Source organism: Rhincodon typus, chromosome 19 (assembly GCF_021869965.1).
Source record: "Rhincodon typus isolate 14 chromosome 19, sRhiTyp1.1, whole genome shotgun sequence".
NCBI classification, from domain to species: Eukaryota; Metazoa; Chordata; class Chondrichthyes; order Orectolobiformes; family Rhincodontidae; genus Rhincodon; species Rhincodon typus.
Window position 1 is genome coordinate 28954912 of NC_063350.1, and position 22066 is coordinate 28976977.

At 38.2% G+C, this 22066-nt stretch overlaps 1 protein-coding gene across 1 annotated transcript in view; it reads left to right on the plus strand.

Moving 5' to 3' along the window:
* LOC109928483 (PRP6 pre-mRNA processing factor 6 homolog (S. cerevisiae)) overlaps nt 1–22066 on the plus strand; it is a 94537-nt gene that overhangs the window by 1435 nt on the left and 71036 nt on the right. Inside the window, exons 2-7 of the mRNA XM_048608565.1 lie at nt 7451–7616; nt 10188–10306; nt 14133–14211; nt 14568–14744; nt 20797–20952; nt 21140–21234. Of these exons, the coding sequence (XP_048464522.1) occupies nt 7451–7616; nt 10188–10306; nt 14133–14211; nt 14568–14744; nt 20797–20952; nt 21140–21234 (792 nt within the window). The remainder of the gene's footprint in view (nt 1–7450; nt 7617–10187; nt 10307–14132; nt 14212–14567; nt 14745–20796; nt 20953–21139; nt 21235–22066) is intronic.

Genomic DNA, 22066 nt, shown 5'->3' on the forward strand with positions numbered 1-22066 from the left:
TTTGCCCAAGTGCTATAACTAGCCGCCTCTTGAATACATTCAATGTTTTGGCATCAATTACTTCCTGTGGTAATGAATTCCACAGGATCATCACTGTGTGAAGAAATGTCTCCTCATCTCTACCCTAAATGGCCTACCATGAATCCTCAGACTGTGACCCCTCGTTCTGCACACACTCACCATCGGGAACATCCTCCCTGCATCAGCTGTTATCTAGTCTTGTTCGAATTTTACGTCTCTATGAGACAGCTTCCCCCCCCCCCCCAAAAAAAAAAAAAAATTTGCCTGAACTCCAGCACAAACAATCCTAACCTAGTCAATCTGTCCTCATACGTCAGTCCTGCCACCCCGGAATCAACCTGTCCTTAAAAACCCTGATTTATGCAAAAATGTCAGATGGGTACTTTGTCTTCTTAAACAAAATAACACAATATTCAACAGTATGATAAAGCAACACCTCGTCCTATCCTATATTTCCTTGTGGCCGCACTTTGCAACAAGGAGCTGCAAGCTGTGAAGCCACCAAGCAGCTAGAAAGTGGAACATATTGCAGCTTGAATGAGGATCAGTTTCAGATACCAAAGCCCTGAGCCCAGATGATGCCTGAAAGATGTTGGGTGAATTTGTTTCACTATATTTTTCAAGATGTCCTCAGGTCCTGAACAAATGTTAATGAACTTATCAAAAGTTTACAAGGTAATGTTGAGTAATTTGACCTGTCAGGACCATATGTGGGATTTAATGTTATAATCCAGAAGTGCTGAATGTCGCTCTATCCAATTGTTTCCTGACCTGACATCAGCCAACATAAGAGTTGATTCTGTGAAGGAGATGATTTAGGAGTAGGCCATTCACCTCCTTAAACCTGCTCTGACATTCAATAAGGCAGTGGTTAATCGGATGATAATTTCATTTCCACTTTCTTGTTTACCATATAACCCTTGATTCCTTTGTCGATCAAATTGTATTTAACTTGATTTTGAACGTTGTCAATGATCCAGCTTCCGCTGTTCTCTGTGGAAGAGAATTGAATGGAGTAATGGCCCACCAAGAAAAACAAAAATTCTCATTCTTAAATAGGCAACATCGTATTTTAAACTACATTCCCTAATTCTAGTCTCTACAACAAGAGGAACCATTCCCTCGAGATTTTTTATGTTTCATAGGACATACATATACATATGTGAATTAGGAGCAGGATTGTGCCCTTTAATGCTTATAGCATTGAATAATTTTTTCATTTGCCATTGAATAATTTGATCATGAGCTCAACTCCACATTCTCACCTCCTTTATGACAATTGACTCCCTAATTAAGAATCTGTCTATCTTGGCCCTAAAAGTGGTCAGTAATCCTGTCTCCTCTGCTCTCAGAAATAGTTCTAAAGGCTGGCAACCCTTGTTTTAAAAAAAAAAAATTCCTCCTACGTCTTAAATGTGAGACCCTTTTAGTTTTAAACTGTGTTCCTAGTTCTCGTCTCTCCTAAAAAAGTAAAATATCCTTTTAATGTCCACCCTATCAGGTCCACTCAGGATCTCGTACATTTCAATAATTTGTTCTGGTGTCCAATAGGTATAGCCTCAACCTGCTCAACCTTTTCCCATGAGAAACAGTTCATCCCCCATTAACACCCAGCTGTCAAATGAACCTTCTCTGAACACGTACATCCTTTCTTAAATTAGAACTGTATACAGTACTTCAAGTGTGGCCTCACGAACACTCTATAACTCTAACGAAATATTCCTAATTTCTTTTTCAATGAGGTCAGCTCTAATTCTTCTTAAGCTTCAATGTGTACATGCTCAATCTTTCCTCATAAGACTGTTCCTTTATCCCAGAATCAACCAGTTGGACTTTTTCTGCTGTGCTATTAATGCAGTTATATCGTTCCTTAAATAAGGACGCCAAAACTTCTGATCTGGTCTTACCAGTGCCTGTACAAAGTTCAAGCCCCCCACCCCACTTTTATAATTCATGTCTTTGTAATAAACAAAACCATTTCATTTGCCTTTCTAATCTTTTGCTGTACCCACGTTTTAACCTTCTGTAATTCATGTACAAAGATATATGGACTGTGCTGTACTGCGAAATTCTACATATCTGCTTCATTTATATAATATTCTGCATTTCCATTCTTGATGCTAAGTGGAAAAGTTCACATTTTTCCATTTTATACTGTATCTGCGAAATCCATGCCCGCTCACTTAACCTATCTATATCCCTTTTCAGACTCCTTATGTCCTCTTTATAACTTACTGTCCTTCCTATCTTTGTATGAACAACAATTTTAATAAACGTAGGTTGGTCCCTTCAGCCAAGTCATTGATGTAATTGTAAATAGATGCAATCCAGAACTGATCGCTATTGATATGTTGTGCAAACCTAAAAATGATCCATTTATGTCTACTGTCTTTCTTGTTGGGTAATCAATCCTATATTTATGTTAAAAGTCACCATCTGTATTCATAGTTCTTGTTTTGTGAAGTAACCATTGATGTGGCACAGCGGTTGGTTCTGCTATAACCTGTTCCAGAAAAACAAATTAGCTATAATGCGACTGATGAATAGGGGAGCGCTATTTCTAAAATGCGAACTTGTGTTGGCTATGGTGCAATTCCATCAGTGCCGCAGGAGTATACATTGACATCAAATGATCGGTTCTCAGGCTTTGTCCTGAGAATGCGCAGTGTTAGCGCTGAAAGAGTCTCTGTGCTGGCATCACGTGATCATTGTGCAGACTTTGCCGTGAGGCACTTCTGTAAGAGGTACGGTACTCCATGATTTTCGGTTTTTTTTGCAAATTCTGCTGTGTTACCCACAAAAATGTGAGGGCAAGGTGACAAGAATGTTAGCAAGAGGCGTCCTGGTGGTAAAATTGTGGGTGGTGAACACAAAAGAAAGCCTATAACACTGGAACACTGGAAAGGTAGCTAGATGTTATAAAGTGTTTTGAGCATAATGAGACAACATGTGATATAGTTCACATAACAGAAATAAAGGAGACTACTTTGCACACTATTAGAGACAATGCAGAAAAGATTAAAGCAAGCTGTATTGCTGGAACACGTCTGTGAGTGCTAACAAATCTGAGAGGTCACAGACAAAGGAACTTGGAGATGGAGTGGCTTCTAAGTGTGTGGATAGAAGATCAAATGAAAAAGTGATTCCTCCCATAGTGAAAAAAATTAATTGACGAGAAAGTCTACGACTTAGGTCAAATTTTCAATTTGAATGAGACCGGTTTATACTGGAAGCGAATGCCATCAAGAACCCACATTTCTATGAGTGAAGCACACGCCCAGGCTTTATGGTGGCAAAAGATTATATGACTGTGCTGCTGGATATCATTGCCAGTGGAGACTTAAAGCTTAAGCCTGTGGTGGTATACCACTCTACCAACCCGTGAGCCTTGAAAGGTTACCTTAAGTCTACTCTAGGCATCTCCTTTAGGTTAAGCAAAAGAGGTTGGATGATGGGGCAAACTTTTTCTGACCTTTTTTTGATGTTTAGGAAGATGTTTTCAAATGCAGGGGGGAAAAAAAAATTTGGATTTCAAGATTCTCCTCATCCTGGATCATGCACCAAGCCATCCTCCCATCAATGGTGAACTTTCTAAAAACATCAAAGTGCTATTTCTACCCCCAAACACAATCTCTCTCCTTCAACCCATGGACCTGGGTGCAATAGCAGCTTGTAAAGCTTATTATTTAAGAGACTGATTGTCCTTATCCCCCTCAGTGGCTGCAGTGTTCTTCAATTTTGGAAGAGCTTTAACATCAAGAGCGCAATTGACATTATCATGGAGGCCTGGCATGATGTCGGGAACAACTGCTTGCGTACAGTTTGGTGGAAGCTTCTCCCAGATTTTAAGATTTTAAGTGTTTTGATCTGTCAGAGGAGCTCCCAAGAATCAAAGAACATTTGTTGATCTTGCGAAGCAAGTTGGATTTGAAGATGTGGAGAGTGGATGTTGAAAAGCTGCTTGAGTCCCACTGTGAAGACCTTTCTACAGCTGATCTACAACAACTTGTTGCTGAGGGGGAAGTGGAAGCTGGAGATGAAGTAGTAGTAGTCCAGGATGGAGCACTACGAGAGGTTTCACTTCTGTTTTGTCTTCTATCCTGAGGGAAATTGAGAAGCAGTTGGAGCTCTTGTAGGACAACAAATACAATGAATAACGCAGCAGGGCAGCAGTTCATGGAATAAGATCTTATTTGGCACCCAATGAACAGCTTTCATGAAAGAAGAACAAGGGCAAAGCAGCAAAAACTGGATGTCTTTTTTTTTAAGCCAACCAACAAACAGTCAGAAGACAATGAACCACAGCCATCCACTTCTGGATTAACTATTTTTTACCCAAACCCTGCAACTACAACTGTACCTGACGCTGATGGTGACCCTCAGCCAGTGCATTAACAACAGAGCAACTTCAAAACCTCCTCCCCCATCAAGTCATCTTGGCATTTTTTCAAGGTAAGGTGTTAACTTTACTTTTCTCATTATTAGATATGAATAAATATTTAATCAAACTGTGCTATCCTTTGTGTTAGGCTTTTGAGAGATTTTAGAGCAATTTTTGAGTGATTATATTTGGTAGTCTGCCCCTAACCTGTTTTTCCCCATAGGCCCTGTTATTTCTATAGCACGATTTTTCTATAACGCAATGTTACGCAGAAACACAGCTATAATGTTATAGCAGAGCCAGCTATATGTTGTCAACAATGGATATACAGGTAGTTCCCCTATAATATGATAGTTGCGTTCTTGTGTGACCTCGCGCCATAGAAAATCGCATTATAGGGAAATCACTATAGAAAAATCGCTTAACCTGTACAGCAGAATGTTCACATTATCCAAACAGCGTCCATTATTCATCAATTCGTGTGAGCAAAACATGTGTTATAGCAGAACTACCTGTAGCCACAAAATAATTGTTCAATGCATCCATAATTTCTTTTATCCCACTATTAATTTCTCCAGACTCTCTCAAATACTTGTAGAAAGTCGAACCATCTGTTTTTATATTTCCAGCGGCTTGCTTTCCTCATTCTCTAGGTTCCTTTTTCCTTTCTATCATCGTTCAGACTATGAAGATCAGCAGACAATCTTATGATTATGACTAATTTTTTTTTCTTTGAATTTGACACACTTATTGTGAATCATAGAATCCCTACAATGTGGAAGCAGGTCATTCGGCCCATCAAGTCCACAGTGGCCCTCTAGACAGAATCCCAACAAGACACAGCCCCCTGCTCTATCTCTAAACGTGCATTTCCCATGGCTAATCCACCTAACCTGCATATACCTGGATGCTTTGGGGAATTTAGCATGGCTAATCCATCTAACCTGCACATCTTTGGATTGTCGGAGGGAACCGGAGCACCCAGAGGGGACCCACGCAGGGATGGGGAGAATGTGCAAACTCTACACAGACAGACAATCGCCCGACGCTGGAGTCGAACCCGGGTCCTTGGCTCCGTGAGGCAGAAGTGCTAGCCACTGTGCTGCCCCATTAGTCACAAGTCATGCATTTCTTTCCTAGAGACGTTCTTATGGAATATATCTTTACTGTGTGTTATAAGTATTTCCTTAAATATCTTCCACTGCATCTCTAATGACTTCCGTCATAATCTGATTATCCAGATGGCTTTAGCAAACTCAGTCTTTATTTCCAGTCTTCATTACCTTAATTGATCCAGAGTAGCCTGATGTCTGGTTGGCTGTAAAATGTGCTGCTTTAAGAAACTGTCCCAAAGCACAACCTACCTTTAATCTAATTTTGCCAAATCTATTTCACTATTTAGTTTAAAGCCCTCTCAACTGGCCAAGTATATAATTTGCAGAGCACTGTCCCAAGACAATTCGAGTGAAGGCATTCCAATGGTCCAGATCCCACTTTACATAATATTGACACCAGTGCCGCATTAATTGAAACTCATTTCTCTGAAAGTAATCTTTGAGCCATATTATCAACTCCCTAATTTGATTTACTCTAAACTAATTTGCATCTGTTCTTTTGATGTTATGATTTTTTAATTTAGCCTTTAGCTCCTCATACTCCCTGTGCAGAACCTCTCTTTCTCATCTTATCCTTTAACCTATATGGACCACTTCAATAGGATCTTGCGTCTTCAAAGACAGGTTATGTTTCAGCCAGAGCAGATGTCCCAAACCCTGGCACTGGGCAGGTAACACAGCTTCAAGGATTCTCATTCCTAATTACGAAGAACTATATCAGACTCCCTGTCTCTAATGTCCCGTACTACCACTACGTTCCTATTTACTGCCATCATTTGAATCACTTCTGTGTATCATGGTGCTGTTATCAGTTCGTTATTCCATCATGCAAGCTGCAAGAACCTTGAACCTGTTGAAAATTACAAAGGCTGATGTTTCAACACTTCTGCTTCTCGGTCGGCATACCTGCCTCATGAATTTGTACTTTTTTTTTCCCCGACTGTGGATCAATGCAGAATTAGGTCTGAATACTTCCTGGAATAAAATGTCTATTTGATGTTCCTCCTTCCTGAGGTATGATAGTATCCGAGGCTCAGATTTCAGCTTATTTGCTATGAACCCAAGTTTCTTGAGCTACAAATGTTTTTGATCTTGCTAGTGTCCACAAGCTCCCACATTCTACACCTGCAATACGTCACCAGCCTTGCTATCTTTATAGTGTTTTGATTAATTTTATCAATTCTACTTTAATGTCTCTAGTCTTGCCTATGCTAAAGCTGTGCTTTCCTCTGGCTTAGTTCAGACTGAAGTTGTGCTGACTTTTTATGATGCATATGCTCCAAAGCCACAGTGTCATCCCCCTGCATGTTACTTGGAATTTTATTGTAGCAACATTTGCAAGATACTTGTTCAAAACCCTACAGCAGTCTCAATGTGGCAAATCATATAGCAAAAGACAATGGCAATTTAAAAGAAGAGTGCATCCTATGCAAAGATATTTAATAGCACAGAAGTAGATATAACCATAAATAGCATTAAGTTGTGTGGATTTCATGAGTTTGATAATCAGATTCATTTGAACTTAGCTGCATTGTGATTTCTCAATATTGCAGAATGGCAGTGTGTACTCCAGGGAGCAAAGGATCACTTTAAAAAGTGTGCGGTATTTAATAACGTAAATACAGATGTGTAATTATTAAATATATTGTGCAGAAAACATGCCCAGTTGAAATAAAATTGCAAGTAAAACACCTCTCCCAACGGATAAAGCATTACTTTTGTTACAAAAAAAAGCTGCTTGCATGACTTACAGCCTACATTGATCACTCGAGACAAAATCATTGAACTATATCTTGTCTACTGTTACAGTGAAGAATCTAGTTAATTTGATACCCAGGAGAAGAAAAGCTTTTGCAGTTCCACTGTAGTTTCAACAGGAGCAGTAAATTAGTTTGTGACCTCTTTGCTCAATGAAATCCTCTCCTTTTTCCAGTGCTACTGGTTTCACAACACGTTCTGATATTGGTCCTGCTCGAGATGCCAATGACCCAGTTGATGACCGCCATGCCCCCCCAGGAAAAAGAACTGTAGGTGATCAAATGAAAAAAAATCAGGCAGATGATGACGACGAAGATTTGAATGACACTAACTATGATGAGGTAATAAACAATACATTTGTGTTTAAGAATATTAATATGAAGTTAAAAATATCATGTTTGCTTCAGAAGATGAAGGAAAATGAGAAGTTATGATCAGAATAGTACATTTTTGGTGTGGTAAGCCATTTGCAAGTGTTTATTTTGATTCATTCCATAGCTAGCTTTCCACTACTTTACTGCCATTTGTGTAGGATGACTTCTAAAGTTTTGACCTTTATATGCTTTAAAGTCTTTCAAATATTGCTGTCACCTGAATTCAGTATTCAATGATATTTGATGGTCCAGAAAGTAGACGAAAAGGAGTTGGGGTAGTATTTTTAATAAATTAGTGAGGTGGTGAGTTGTGATATAGATGCAGTAGAACATGATGTGAAATCAGTTTGGGTGGAAATAAGGGATAACAAGGGAAAGAAGTCGCAAGTGGGAGTGGTCCAAAGGCGCCTGAGGATTTGCCTCATTGGAGAGCAAAATATAAATTTGTAAATAGTGGAGGTGTGTAAGAAGACCACTACAGTTGTTAGGGTTAATTTTAATCTAAATATTGATTGGATAAATCAAATGAGGAAGGGTTACATGAAAAACAAATTTGTACAGTGCATTAGGGATTGTTTCTTAGAGTAATACATTGCACAACCTACCTGTGAACAGGCCATGTGAGATCTAGTAATGTGTAATCAAGTAGGAGTAATAGAAATCTTGTAGTTAAGTATCCTTTGGGGGGATTAGTGATCACAATATGGTAGAATTTCAAATCCAGTTTGTGGGAAAGCAACTGAAGTATCAAACTAGTGTTTTCAAATTAATAAGGACAGTTACAGAAGTATGAAAAAATATTTATGTAGGGTGAGCTGGAAAATAGACTAGGTGGAAGGTCAGTGGTCAAGCTGTGAAATATATTGAAGCAGGTATTTCATTACACTTGGGCAAAATTTATTCTGAGAAAAGGACTCAAGAATGAATTACATGTGGTTAACAAAGGTGCTATAGAAACATATCAGTGGGGTAGCTTGCAGGAAATCAAGCCTGCCATTTTTGGGGTCATCGCAAAAATTAAAGATTTTAAACAGCACAGAATTCCCCAGTTTCAGATCCAAGTTGACAAAGCAATGGACCAGGTTTCTGTACCTAACAAAATGGCTATTTGCTACAAATAAACAGATTCTGACTATAGATAAACAATTATAAATTATTGGTATGCAACTCTTCCTAGTTAAAACTCAAGACCCTTTATAAACTTCCCCTCTACACACACATGATAACAGACACGCAAGTAAAAACAAGGGTATTATGGCCAGAGCGAAAATCTTGGAAGGCAGTTCACTGGTCCCAGTACTTCAGCGTAGTTGAAAAGATCCTTTTGCTGATCAGAACGCTGCTTCTCGATCTCCCTTTCCCAGATACTTTCACTTGTTTGCAGGAGGCACGGGGTTCACATTTATAAAGGTCTTTGACTTATGAATTAAAAGTCACAGCTTACTGCAACTGGAAAGGAGAAATAACCTCAGGCTTAATGTGTTTTCACTAGAGCAAAAACAGCTCCTTCTTCGCTCGAGGTCCAATGGTTTCTGCTAAAACATTCACATCTCCCCAAGCTGGTCAGCAATTGGGAGCCAACCATATGGTTGGTGGCAGTCAAAAGGTCTTTATCATCGATAACTACTCGCAAGCCCACAGACCAATCAGCTACTTGTTCCCAGTTAAAGCACTATTCATACACACCCCATAGCTCCAGCTTGTGCGTGGACTTGTCTTCCATACTGTTTGAGCCAACAGCTATGTAAACAGTATTTACAATGATTGTCAGGTTACTTGCTTTTGAAAAGTGCAGCAATCCTTCAACAACCCTTGGTTTTTAAAACAGTTCTTTTCCTATTTTAGTCCACAGTCAAAACTACGGAAACATAAACAGTTGTTACACCAATCCAAAATTAAGGCATTGAGAGAATTGGGATTTTCTTTTATATAAACCAGCAGCAGATAAAATGCAAAGGAATTCCTTCTCCTGGAGGGTAGTTAATCTTTGGAATTCGCTGACGTCCACAATACTCTGGGCCAGATCACTGTGTTTAAAATGGACGTTTTCTCTAATATCGTGGAGTTGTGATTCACAAAGAGCTGGTATGAAAGAGAAGTTGAAATCAAGGGCAGATCAGCCATCCTCTTACAGAATGGTGGAGCAGCCTTAAGGGGCTGAATGACCTACTCCTGCTCCTACTATGTTCTTCTGTTCTAGTTTCCATAATATTTTATCTTCATATTACATCTAAAGCATTACCCTTATCTACTTTTTAAAATTCTTTTTGAAGTATTCAATAAGGTTTATCACATATGATCAATTCCGAATCCGTAATGACTTTCTTAATGTTTTCTAGATGGTTTTCAGTTACAACTTTGAATGAAAATTCAGTTTCATTTGCTACCAACATTGACATACTTAAGTGGAAGTATTGTACATTCAGCATTCTTCTTTCTTGCCTACACAATGAAGCACAAACTATAAATCTTGTCTTATTAGCTGATGGTTTTCACTTGATATATTGGAGATGTTAAAGAAATTATTTTCTTTTTAAGTTTAATGGATATGCTGGAAGTTTATTCTCCAGTGGTCCATATGAGAAAGACGATGAAGAAGCTGATGCAATCTATGCTGCATTGGACAAACGAATGGATGAAAGGAGGAAAGATAGAAGGTATGAAAATTATATAGAATTTACATCAGTGACAGTTCATTTGACCCAACCAGTTCAAGGTGTACTTGAACCCTCTTTCCTTTTAAAAACCGAAAGAACTGCTGATGTTTTAAATCGGGAACAAAAACAGCAGTTGCTGGAAAAGCTCAGCGGGTCTGACAGGATCTGTGGAGAAAAGAATCAGAGTTAACGTTTCGGGTCCGGTGACCCTTCCTCAGAATTAGATAATAATAAAGCCAAATTATGCAGAGAGCTCCTTTCTCAAGATGTCAAAGTGAAAAACAGGCAATTCATACTAAAATGTGTATTGACTTATGCTTGAAATACCATTTCCTGTCTGGTTGCTAGGATGCAGAGACACTTCAGAAGGTGCAAAAGATCTACAAGGATGAAGTCAGAATTTCAAGGTTATGCGCATTGGAGATAATGAACAGGTTGAATCTCTTCCCTCTCAAAAGGGGAAAGCAATGGTTGACCTACTAAAGGCCTTTCAAATTTGAAACAGTTTTGATATTAAAGTCATGAGTTTCTACCCGTTGGAGTCATAAAACAAGAAACCATAAATATGGTTCTGAGGAAGGGTCACCAGACCCGAAACATTAACTCTGATTCTTTTCTCCACAGATGCTGTCAGACCTGCTGAGCTTTTCCAGCAACTGCTGTTTTTGTTCCTTCTTTCCTTTTTCCTGTCTAGTTTGACCTGCATAACCCTCTATTTCTTCATTCTTACATGGATTTCTCTTAAGTAAACCTATAATATGCATTCCCTGTGGGGAATGAATTCTGCAATCTCACCTGTCTGGATAAAAATTTAGTTTGAATTCTCTGTTTAAATTGTTAGTGACTTCCAATATTTATGGTTTCTTGTTTTGACTCCCATGGGTAGAAACTCTTTTATGACTATAATATCAAAACTGTTTCAAATTTGAAAGGCCTTTAGTCGGTCAACCATTGCCTTCCCTTTTTGAGAGGGAAGAGATTCAACCTGTTCATTATCTCCAATGCGTATAACCTTGAAATTCTGACTTCATCCTTGTAGATCTTTTGCACCTTCTGAAGTGTCTCTGCATCCTAGCAACCAGACAGGAAATGGTATTTCAAGCATAAGTCAATACACGTTTTAGTATGAATTGCCTGTTTTTCACTTTGACATCTGAAGGAGCTCTCTTCATAATTTGCCTTTATTATTATCTAATTAGTCTGTGTTAATATTTTTACTGATTGTACATGTGCTCAGATACAGAAGCCCGAACACGCACAAGCGGGTTCAGGAACGGCTTCTTTCCGGCCGCTATCAGACTGTTGAATGGACTGTAGCCTCAAATGATGCAACCTGTATGCCTCAAGCCTTTTTGATCTGTACATCCTTTCCTTGCTGTGATCTGCCTGTTCTGCTCGTAAACAAAGCTTTTCACTGTATTTCGGTACACATGACAGTAAATCAATCAGTCAATCAAACAATCCAAATTGCTTTCCTCCCAAGCCTCATTTAGATCCTAATTTTCCAAATATGATATTGTCTGTCTTGGTAAAGTGTAATACTCCATGTTTTTGAAATTACTGTGACCATTCTGCAAATTTATTTATGTATTCATGCACTTAGCTGCAGCTTCCCTAGATATTGACTAACCCCTGCTCCCTGATTCATCATGATATTTGTCGGGAGACCCGCAGATAATTATTAATCCAAATCTCTGTATTTTAATGAATTATTTTGCCATTGAATGCAGATATTTGATACACTGAAACTCATGAGAATACAGTAGCTGAAATGTGAATAAAATTTCACAGCATTATCAAATATTTACCATTGATTTATAAAAGATAATTTTTTATATGCAGTCCAATGTAGGTTTTTCTTTGTGCTAAATATTGGATCAATATTGTCTGCAGATTCTTAATTGCAATACCTCCAACAAATCCGAGATCTTGTGCTGTATATTTAGCTGTAAGGTATAGCAGAGTCATTTGAAACAGGCAAAGCAATTGTACCTCTCTTCTGCTTAAATGGTCCACATCCACAAAATAATGCCTATAGTTTGCTGCAGTGGCTCATCTCATTGCATGATTGTTGTTCAGACTTGTTTTCTGCACTCCACATCTCAAAATTTCTTTTTGCCCTGTATGTTACTGGAAGTGCAAATTAGTAATGTCTGAGAAACACCAACAGGAACAATTGTGAACAATAGACCTAACAGTATTACTACTTAACCAGTGTGAATTAAATATTGAGAAATATTAAGTAAAGGAATTGACTAGAAGAATAAATTAGAGTGGATAAACTAAATGTTACCTTGGGTATTGAAAGATAAATCAGATAGTAAGATTAGATTGATAGAGAGAGGAGGAGATTTTAAAAAATCTCCCCAGAACATTTCACTACATGTAACAGTGAAAAGCTACACTTTGTGGTATTCAGGATCAGAGTTTGATTGTTACTAATTAATGGCATTAGTACACTTCAATGAAAAGACAACTATTAATTATTAAATGTTCTACAATGAGCTTAAAAAGTAATGAATGTGCAAATACAAGAAATTGATGGGGCTGTTTTGGCACACTGGTAATGTTCTACCTTTGGACCAGAAGAACATGTTCAAGTCCCACCTGCTCCAGAGGGGTGTCATAATGTGTCTGAACAGGTTGATTAAAAAGATTTGCAAGAAATTAATACAAATCAAGGGGAAGTTAAAATTTTAAAAGCCATTTTTGTAAAGCTATTGATGGACCATTGTAACTTATCCAACACTTCTGTTGATTTGTAATTCTTCCTCGCCAACTTTTTGATTGGTATCTACTGTTCAGGCACCACTGTATTCCTGCAAATTCTGGACGAATGTTTTATGTTTGTCCTTCTGCAACAGCGTACTCTATAACATATGATATGGAGCACTGAGACAGATTGATATATATTTTTAAAAGTCCATGTTGGGTATCTTTTTCACATTTTGGCATCAGACAGATGCTCTTAAGCTGTTTTTGTTTTAACTTTAAGTTGAGTTTTCCAGAACAATCACCTTTTAGTTGCTCAAAGTGATTGCATCAAGGAACATATCTAGTTGCAGACTTTATCAGAATTATACATTGTGTGTTGAAAACACTTGACCTTTCCAAGGCCGTGAAGAATGTACACTATTTTATACAGTAAACCAAATGAGTTGTATTAATTTCACAATTAATCAAAGAAAATGTTATTTTCTGTCTTGTTTTCTAACTTTCAAATAATGTTGCCTCTCACCACGGGAGGTGATAAATTTAGAAAAAGTTTCATAAATGGTAATGAGCCTGGAATTAACTATTAATTCAATGAATGCACTTAATATCATTTCCTCAAGGGGAGATGTCTGAACAGTGGTGCTAATGGAATGGCTCAAATTAGTAGCTAAACATCAGTACTATGTACGAGCCTGCTTGAGCATTGTTGTAGATATCAGCTAATGTAAATAATCCTTATTCCTGTGTTTTTTAGTAAATGTTGGTAAGACTTGTGCAGTAAATAACTAGTTAAGCGAATTGATTAAACTGTTAGTTCCTATAAAATTGCCCCTTGATTTATATCATTTCACTGGAAGCTATAGGGTAATTTGAGAGGTTTTTGTACCATTTAATTGCGGTAACTTCTTGTCTACAACAATCAAATACAATGAATGTTTCAAATTAGGTTCCATTTAGAAGACCAGGTTTTGAACTAATCTTCTTTGTACTACATTTCCTGGAAGTAGTTAATAGAAATTTGTTCAAGAAGGTATTTAATGTTAACAGTTGAAGGCAAGTATTTTGCGATGTGTGTTCATTTTAAATTTAAAATGATCATCTCATTGAACAGGGAACAACGGGAAAAAGAAGAAATTGAAAAGTACCGTATGGAACGTCCAAAAATCCAGCAACAATTTTCTGATCTGAAGGTAATTTCCTCTTGTCTTTTTAGCATAAAACTCTGCCTGTAAGGCTTTTTATCCCCATTTTACCCGTTTCATTGACTTCTCTGTATAATGCAACATGTTAGTTAAGAGACTGAGTTTTGTAACCTTGGGTGGTGCAGTAATGTCTTAGTTAGACCTGCCACCTTTGTCTGTACCTGAGGAGACATAGCTGAAATTTAGGTGTGCAGTTTCACCACATTTGAGTGTGCACCTGTGTTCTACCTGCTTGTAAATGTGTTTGGGGTATAATGCGCTGTTATAGATTGATTTGTAGGTAAATTATATTGCTATTTTAGGAATATTTTGATACACTTTCTTTTTGAAAAAATTCTCTTCAGAGAAAACTTTCAGAAGTTACAGAAGAAGAATGGTTAAGTATCCCTGAAGTTGGAGATGCTCGTAACAAACGTCAACGAAATCCTCGCTATGAAAAACTGACACCTGTACCAGATAGTTTCTTTGCCAAACATTTACAAACTGGAGAACAACATACATCCGTAGATCCCAGACAGACGGTCAGTATGTAACTATATGTAACTACTGTGATATAACGTGTGATTTATATATATTGTCATTTATTTTAAGCGTTTGGTTTTGCCCTGGTATATCTGGATTTTGGACTGTGTCCAAAATGGTTTAATGAATAACTTGTAAGTGTTTCTGTAGCCGTGGTGATTTCTTTTAAAAACAGTATGAAAGAGAGTTCATAGTATATGGTATGATTTATTTTTGTTGGAAGAATTTTTACAAGAAGACAAAGTCAATAGTTGTGCAATAGGCTTCCACTTTAGAAGGTCAAAATTTTTATTTTTGATTAGGGGAAATACATACAGCTTGCAAAAAAGCTTTTGGGTTTTAGTTTGGTGGGTTTTGCAGAAATCCTGGCTGATGCTGGATGTTTGAAACAGTTGCTCCTGGTGAAAGGGGACAGTTTGCTACGGTGAAAACAGCAGATTAGCTTGGTGTAAGGAGTTTCATTTTGAAGTTCCAGACCAGAAGTGTTTGTTACACTCCTTGAAGGGTTATTTGAATTTGAAAAAGTGTTGAATTCAGTTGTATTAAGGCTCCAGGAGAAGGCTGTCAGATTCTCAAGGCAGGGAATTGAAGCCACTGTCAAATTAAGCTCTACAGATGTGAAAGAGACGGAATTCTCTCTGTTGTGAGTATTGGAAAAGAAAGATTTTGGAAATACTGGCATTTCGGTGAGAGGCCACCTCATTGTTTTTATTTCAGTTTCAATCTGTGATCTATTGAATGAAATTTTTGTTGGGGCACTGACTTGGCCAGCAATAGTATCAGCTCGGATCAGAACGCTATCACAATACAGATGAATTGGAATATTTAGAGCTCAACGATCTTAAGAAAAAAAGTAAATTTATTGGTTAATGTTGTGACAGCATTACTGATTATTCTTGTTTAATTGACTTTTTTTGCACTAAAAAATCCAATCACAGATAATTAGAGATGGCTCACTGTTCTACAGATGTCAGTTCAAATGTAAGTCTCATAAAATAATGGATATATTGGAAACATTATTGGTGCGTCCCACTAGGACTAGGGAAACTGACTAGCGAAACAGCATTTTTCATGCAAAATACATACTATTTGGTTATTACCTTTATATATTTATGTATTTTCATTCATGAGATGTGGGAGTAGATGGCTGGACAAGCATCTGTTGACCATCCCTAATTCCCCTGGAGAAGGTGGTGGTGAGCTCCCTTCTTAAACTGTTGCAGTCTGTGGGCTATGGGGCAACCACGATGTTGTTAAGAAACAAGTTCCAGTGACAGTGAACAGTGACATAGCTCCAAGTCAGAGTGAGACTTGGAGGAGAATTTGCAGTATTCCTATTGCATCTGTGTCCTTGTCCTTCGAGATAGTAGAGGTTGCATGCTGCTTCCACTGTTGGCATGTAAGCATGTGTAGTATCCTCACCAAGTTGACACCTCACTTTTAGAAGTCTGGTTCTGCTCCTGACATACCCTCCTGCAATTTTTGTTGAACCAGGCTTGATCTCCTGGCTTAGTAGTAATGGTAGAGTAGGGGTTATGCCGAACCACGAGGTTACATATTTTAACTGGCTGGACTAATTAGCAAAGTTAGATCCCATGCGATTGAGGATGAGCTTACCAATTGGATACGAAATTGGCTTAACGGCAGGAGACAGCGTGGTGGTAAAGGGTTGTTTTTCGGACTGAAGGCCTGTTACCAGGAGTGTTCCACAAAGATCAGTGCTGGGTCCACTTTGTTGTTTATATAGACGAGAATATTGAAGACATGGTTAGTAAGTTTGCAGACGACACCAAAATTGGTGGTATAGTGAACAAAGAAGAAGGTTATCTAAGATTACAAAGAGATCTTGATCGATTGGGTCAATGAGCTGAGGAGTGGCAGATGGAATTTAATTTGGATAAGTGTGAGATATTGCATTTTGGTGAAACAAACAAGGGCAGGACTTATAGTTAAAAGTGGGGCCTTGGTTAGGGTTGCAGAACAGGAAGACCTACGGGTTCAGGTGCATAATTCTCTGAAGTTTGTGTCACATGTAGGCAGTGTGGATAGGAAGGCGTTTAGCACGCTTGCTTTCATTTTTCATACTTTTTGAGAATAGGAGTTGGGAGGTTATACAGGACATTGGTGAGGCCTTTTCTGGAGTGCTCTCTGTATTTCTGGTCGCCCTGTTATAGGAAGGATATTATCAAGCTGGAGAGAGTTCAGAAAAAAATTACCAGGATGTTGCCAGGAATTGAAGGTTTGAGTTCTAGGGAAAGGCTGGATAGGCTGGGACTTGAAAATCATGAGGGGTAAAGATAAGGTGAGTGGCAGGTGTCTGAACTCTATGGTGGGGGCTTTCAAGACTAGGGGGCATATTTTTAGAGTGACAGGAGAAAGATTTTAAAACGGACATGTGGGTAACTTTTTTACACAGTGGTTTATCTATGGGATGAACTTCCAGAGGAAGTAGTGGTACAGTGACAATATTCAGAAGACATTTGGATAAGTAAATGAATAAGAGAAGTTTGGAGAAATGTGGTCCCAGAGCAGGCAGGTGGGACTAGTTTAGTTTGTGGTTATGGTAGGAATGGATTGGTTGGACTGAAGGGTCTGTTTCTGTGCTGCGTGACTCTTAACAAAAATGTGAAAATAGTGCATTAACTGTAAAAGTATATTTGAGCCTATTGGATTTTGTGAATGCATTTTCATACAACAGTCTGACAGTGATTTTTTTTCTATAATTTTGCTTTAACCACCAGATGGCAGTGGAAGTTTTAGCAGTTTTGACATCTGTCGATTATTTTTATTGAATTAGTTGTAATTGTGGAAGGAACTTCGGAGCATAGTGCCATTCAGAGCACTCCTTATCTATACCGTGATAACTTTAAACTCCAATATAAACCTGCAGATATTTTTGAAAAATCTAATATGTTATAACTAGTGACTTGTTTGAGTAACACTGGGTCATGTGCCCATTGTAGGATATGCAGCAGTTATTCTGGTTAACACTGATAATCTTTCGCAGTAGCAGATGCAAATGAGAGTAGTAATTTGTAAATTTCAAGTATAACGTTTGAGATATTTGGATATCTGTCAGCCAACTCAACCAGCAGTACTTGTGTCTCTGAGTTGGCCAATCTTGAGTTCAAGGCCAAGCAAGGCTTGAGCACGTGCAAAAGGCTGGAGTTTGTGTTGCATTGAAGGAGTGCTACAATTTTTTTTAAGATGCTGTGCTTTGTATGAAGCGTTTAAACCGAGATCCCATTGATCTGTTCTGGTTGATACATATTGTCCTTGCAATTGTCCAAAAAGTTTGAGGTTCTTGAACCTTGTGTGGATGAGAACAGGAACTGCAGGGTGGATGAACAAACTGACCATAGCAGCCTTGGGCAGGGAGCCATGAAAGTGGGGTGCATGAAAGAATGCAGTATAGTAGGGAACAGTATATTTACTGGGATAGATATGATTTTCTGACTGTAGGTCCCTGTAATCTCAGTGCCAAAGATAAGGACATCACTCCTACACTGGAGAGGAATTTATGGAGGAAGAATAAGGATTAAGTTGTTACGCACGTTGGTACCAATGATGTACTGACAGAGGTTCCGTCGAGGGAGTATGAACAGCTAGAGGCTAAATTGAAAAGCAGAACCACAAGATGATGATCTCTGAATTACTACCTGAATCTCAAGTAATTTGGCATAAGGTAAAGAAGATGAGAGAGTTAAATACATGGCTCAATGATTGGCGTGGGTGAAATGCATTTCATAATAGGGCACTGATCAGTATTTTGGTGAGTCGTATAACTAGGTCCATATAGAAGAATTTAAATTAAATATTTGGAAGATGAGTTCATGGTGAGGCACACCAGGGCAGGACTTGTACAGTTAATGGTAGGATCCTGGGGAGTGTTGCTGAACAAAGAGACTTATGGGTGTAGGTGCATAGTTCCTTGAAAGTGGAGTCACTGGTAGACAGGGTAGTGAAGAAGGCGTTTGGCATACTTGCATTTCATTGGTCAGAACAGTGACAGTAGGAGTTGGGATTTCATGTTGCGGCTGTACAGGACATTGGTGAGGCCTCTTTTAGAATATTGTGTACAATTCTGGTCTCCCTTTTATAAGAAAGATGTTGGTAAATTTTGAGAGGGAGCAGAAAAGACTTGCAAGGATGTTGCCCGGACTGGAGGGTTTGAGTTGTGGGGAGAGAATGAATAGGCTCGGGTTTTTTTGCCTGGAGTGTCGGAGGCTGAGGGGGTGACCTTTTATAGAGGTTTTCAAATCATGAGGCATGGATAGGGTGAATAGCCAAGGTCTCTTCCCTAGAGTGGTGGAGTCCAGCACTAGAGGGTATAGGTTAAGGTGAGAGGGAAAAGACTTAAAAAGGACCTGAGAGCTAACTTTTTTTCACACAGAGGGTGGTGCATATATGGAATGAGCTGCAAGCGGAAGTGGTGGAGGCAACTGCAATCACAACGTTTAAAAGGGATCTGGATGGGTATATAAATAGGATGCATTTAGAGCGAACAAAAACAAAGTTGCTGGAAAAGCTCAGCAGTTCTGGCAGCATCTGTGAAGGGAAAAAACAGAGTTAATGTTTCGGATCCAGTGTATGGGCTAAATGCTGGCAAATGGGACTAGACCAGATTGGGATGACTGGACGGCTCAGACGAGTTGGACCGAAGGGTCTGTTTTCGTGCTTACAAGTCTCTAACTCTGAGTGGAGATTTCAAAAATTGTAAAAAGGGTAAAGCAGTAGTGCAGGGTAACAATGCAAGTGCTGATAACCAGTATGTGACTGGAAGAAACAGAGTATACAAACTAAAATCTTTAAAGCCAATTAAATGGGTATGTGGGCAGAGCTAGCGAAGTTTGATTGGGTAAGTTTACTAAAAGGTGTGAGGTAAATAAACAATGGGAAAACTTGAAGAAACGTTTGAAAAAAATTCTATTCAAATAAACCTGAAAGATCCAACTGTGACTTACTAAAGACATTAACTGTAGTATTAAATTAAAAGAGAAGGGTTATAACATTGCAAATAATAAAAATATGCCAGATGATTGGGAATGTTTTAGAAACCAGCAAAGAGCCAACAAAAAGTTTATTTAAAAACAAGAAATGAAAGTAAACTAATCAGGAACATAGAAATATATTGCAAGGGCTTTTACAATTATATTAAAATTAAGAGATTAGCTAAAGTAAACATTGTCTCCACGGAAACTCCAAGGAATAAAATTTGGCAATGTCAATATAGTGTGGAGCTGGAGGAACACAGCTGGCCAGGCAGCATCAAAGGAGCAGGAAAATTGATATTTTGGGCCGAGACCCTTCATCAGGACTGGGGAGGGGGAAGGGAGCTGGGAAATAACAAGAGTACACAAGTCCCTGATGAGGACAGGGTCATTTTAAGGCTTTGAAGAAATTTCTCCTTTATCTAAGGATTTTGAATTTTTGGAATTTACTACCCCGAAGGTATTCTGAATGCTCATCATTGAGTATATTTAAAGCTAAGATAAACATATTTTAGGTGTCTGAGGAATCTAAAATTTGGCGGCAGAATTTGAATTTGAGTACAAGATGATTGTATTGAATGGTGGAACTGGTTCAACAGGCGATCCTACTCCTATTTTGAAATTCTGTATTCTCATCTCTTCTAACTATATAAAAAGCAGAATAAATCCTGAATATAAATGTGAGATTGTTCTTTAAATGAGTGAACAGGATTTGTGTTAGAAAAATAAACTGAAAGTAAGTTATCCTGTACCAAACATCATTTTGTTTCCACTGATGGTTTATCAGTTGACAGTTTTGTCAATGAATTGTTTAACTTCTAAGAGTTTTTAATAGCTTTCAGTTAGATACTTTTAATTTTCAAAATAAATTTATTTGAAATTGAATCTGATGGTCTGAGGTGGGATAATGTAACACACCTAATTTTATTTTACTTTTTCTACTAAATCAATTAAAAACTAATTTTGGTGTAATTTGTAAAGAAAGAATGGATTTCTTACTACTGTTATGTATCGTTTGATATTTCAGTGCAGAATTTGATAAGTGATGTTTTAATTGTAGCAATTTTCTGGTTTGACCTCGCCTTACCCTGGTGGCTTGAATACACCATACCCAGGTGGAATGACACCAGGCCTTATGACACCTGGATCAGGAGAATTGGACATGAGAAAAATTGGTCAAGCCCGAAACACCTTGATGGACATGAGGCTGAGCCAAGTAGGTGACTTACAATCTAGTTAATGAAGTGACTAAATGTACGCAGTATAACACAAGATGTTTCTTTTACAATATTGCTAAAATAACGTAACTGGATTATTGAACAGAACTATAGAACCTAAAATATAGACTTTTTTTTTAATCTTTGCCCTGGACATTGTAAGTATAATTGTTTGCTTTATTTGAGGTGTCCGATTCAGTCAGTGGACAAACTGTTGTTGATCCTAAAGGCTACCTGACCGACTTGAACTCAATGATTCCAACCCACGGTGGAGATATTAAGTAAGTGGTTAGGAATTAGAATTCAAACAACTTCAAGTGAAAAGGTCACATTTGTGTCTGACTGCATATATTGTACACAGTAATTCAGATAAATAATCTGAACTATTGTACTTTTAAAATCACCAGCAGTGTTTTCTGTTTACCACTTGTGTACACGTAGTAACCATCCGTTACAATAAAAAATCATATTTTACCTATTGTTTTTATTTCATACCATTTGTGGAAATAAGGAAATCTCCAGTTTAGAAGGTAAAATTAAAATGATAGTATCTAAAGTTTTAATTGGTGTTTTACTTTGTATTCATACTGCTGAGCGTATGGATTTCAGAAACATTGCAAATTATTAAAAAGGATGTTGAGACATTTACCATTGTCTTCTTAGGGACCTGGGGAAAGCACTAAGCCCCACACAAGTGGTTCTTGCCTAGAAAGTTCCAAGTTCCAACAGGAAGGATTACACTGCCCGGGCCAATCCGCAAATATTTCTGTTGCTGACCTTAGTCACGGAGATTTCGAGTTAGAGCTCTGAGCCTAATCAGAAATTTACCCCAGGCCTCCTTGCTATTAATCACAGGATTAGGACCTGGCTTGATACTGATGAACTGCTGCAGTGAAGGCCTAAAATCCTAAACTAAATCTGAACGATTCACGACTTTGCCCCACCCACCTTTGTCCATCATGAGAAATTCAGTTGTGCAGCCCGTTGTGATTTGAGACCTGAAGCTCTTGTTGTTTTGATTTTTTTAATTGATATTTTCCTTCCTATTGTTGAACAACCACAGCAAAGCCTTGACTTGATCTGAACACTTGATAGTGTCATCCTTTTTCCATT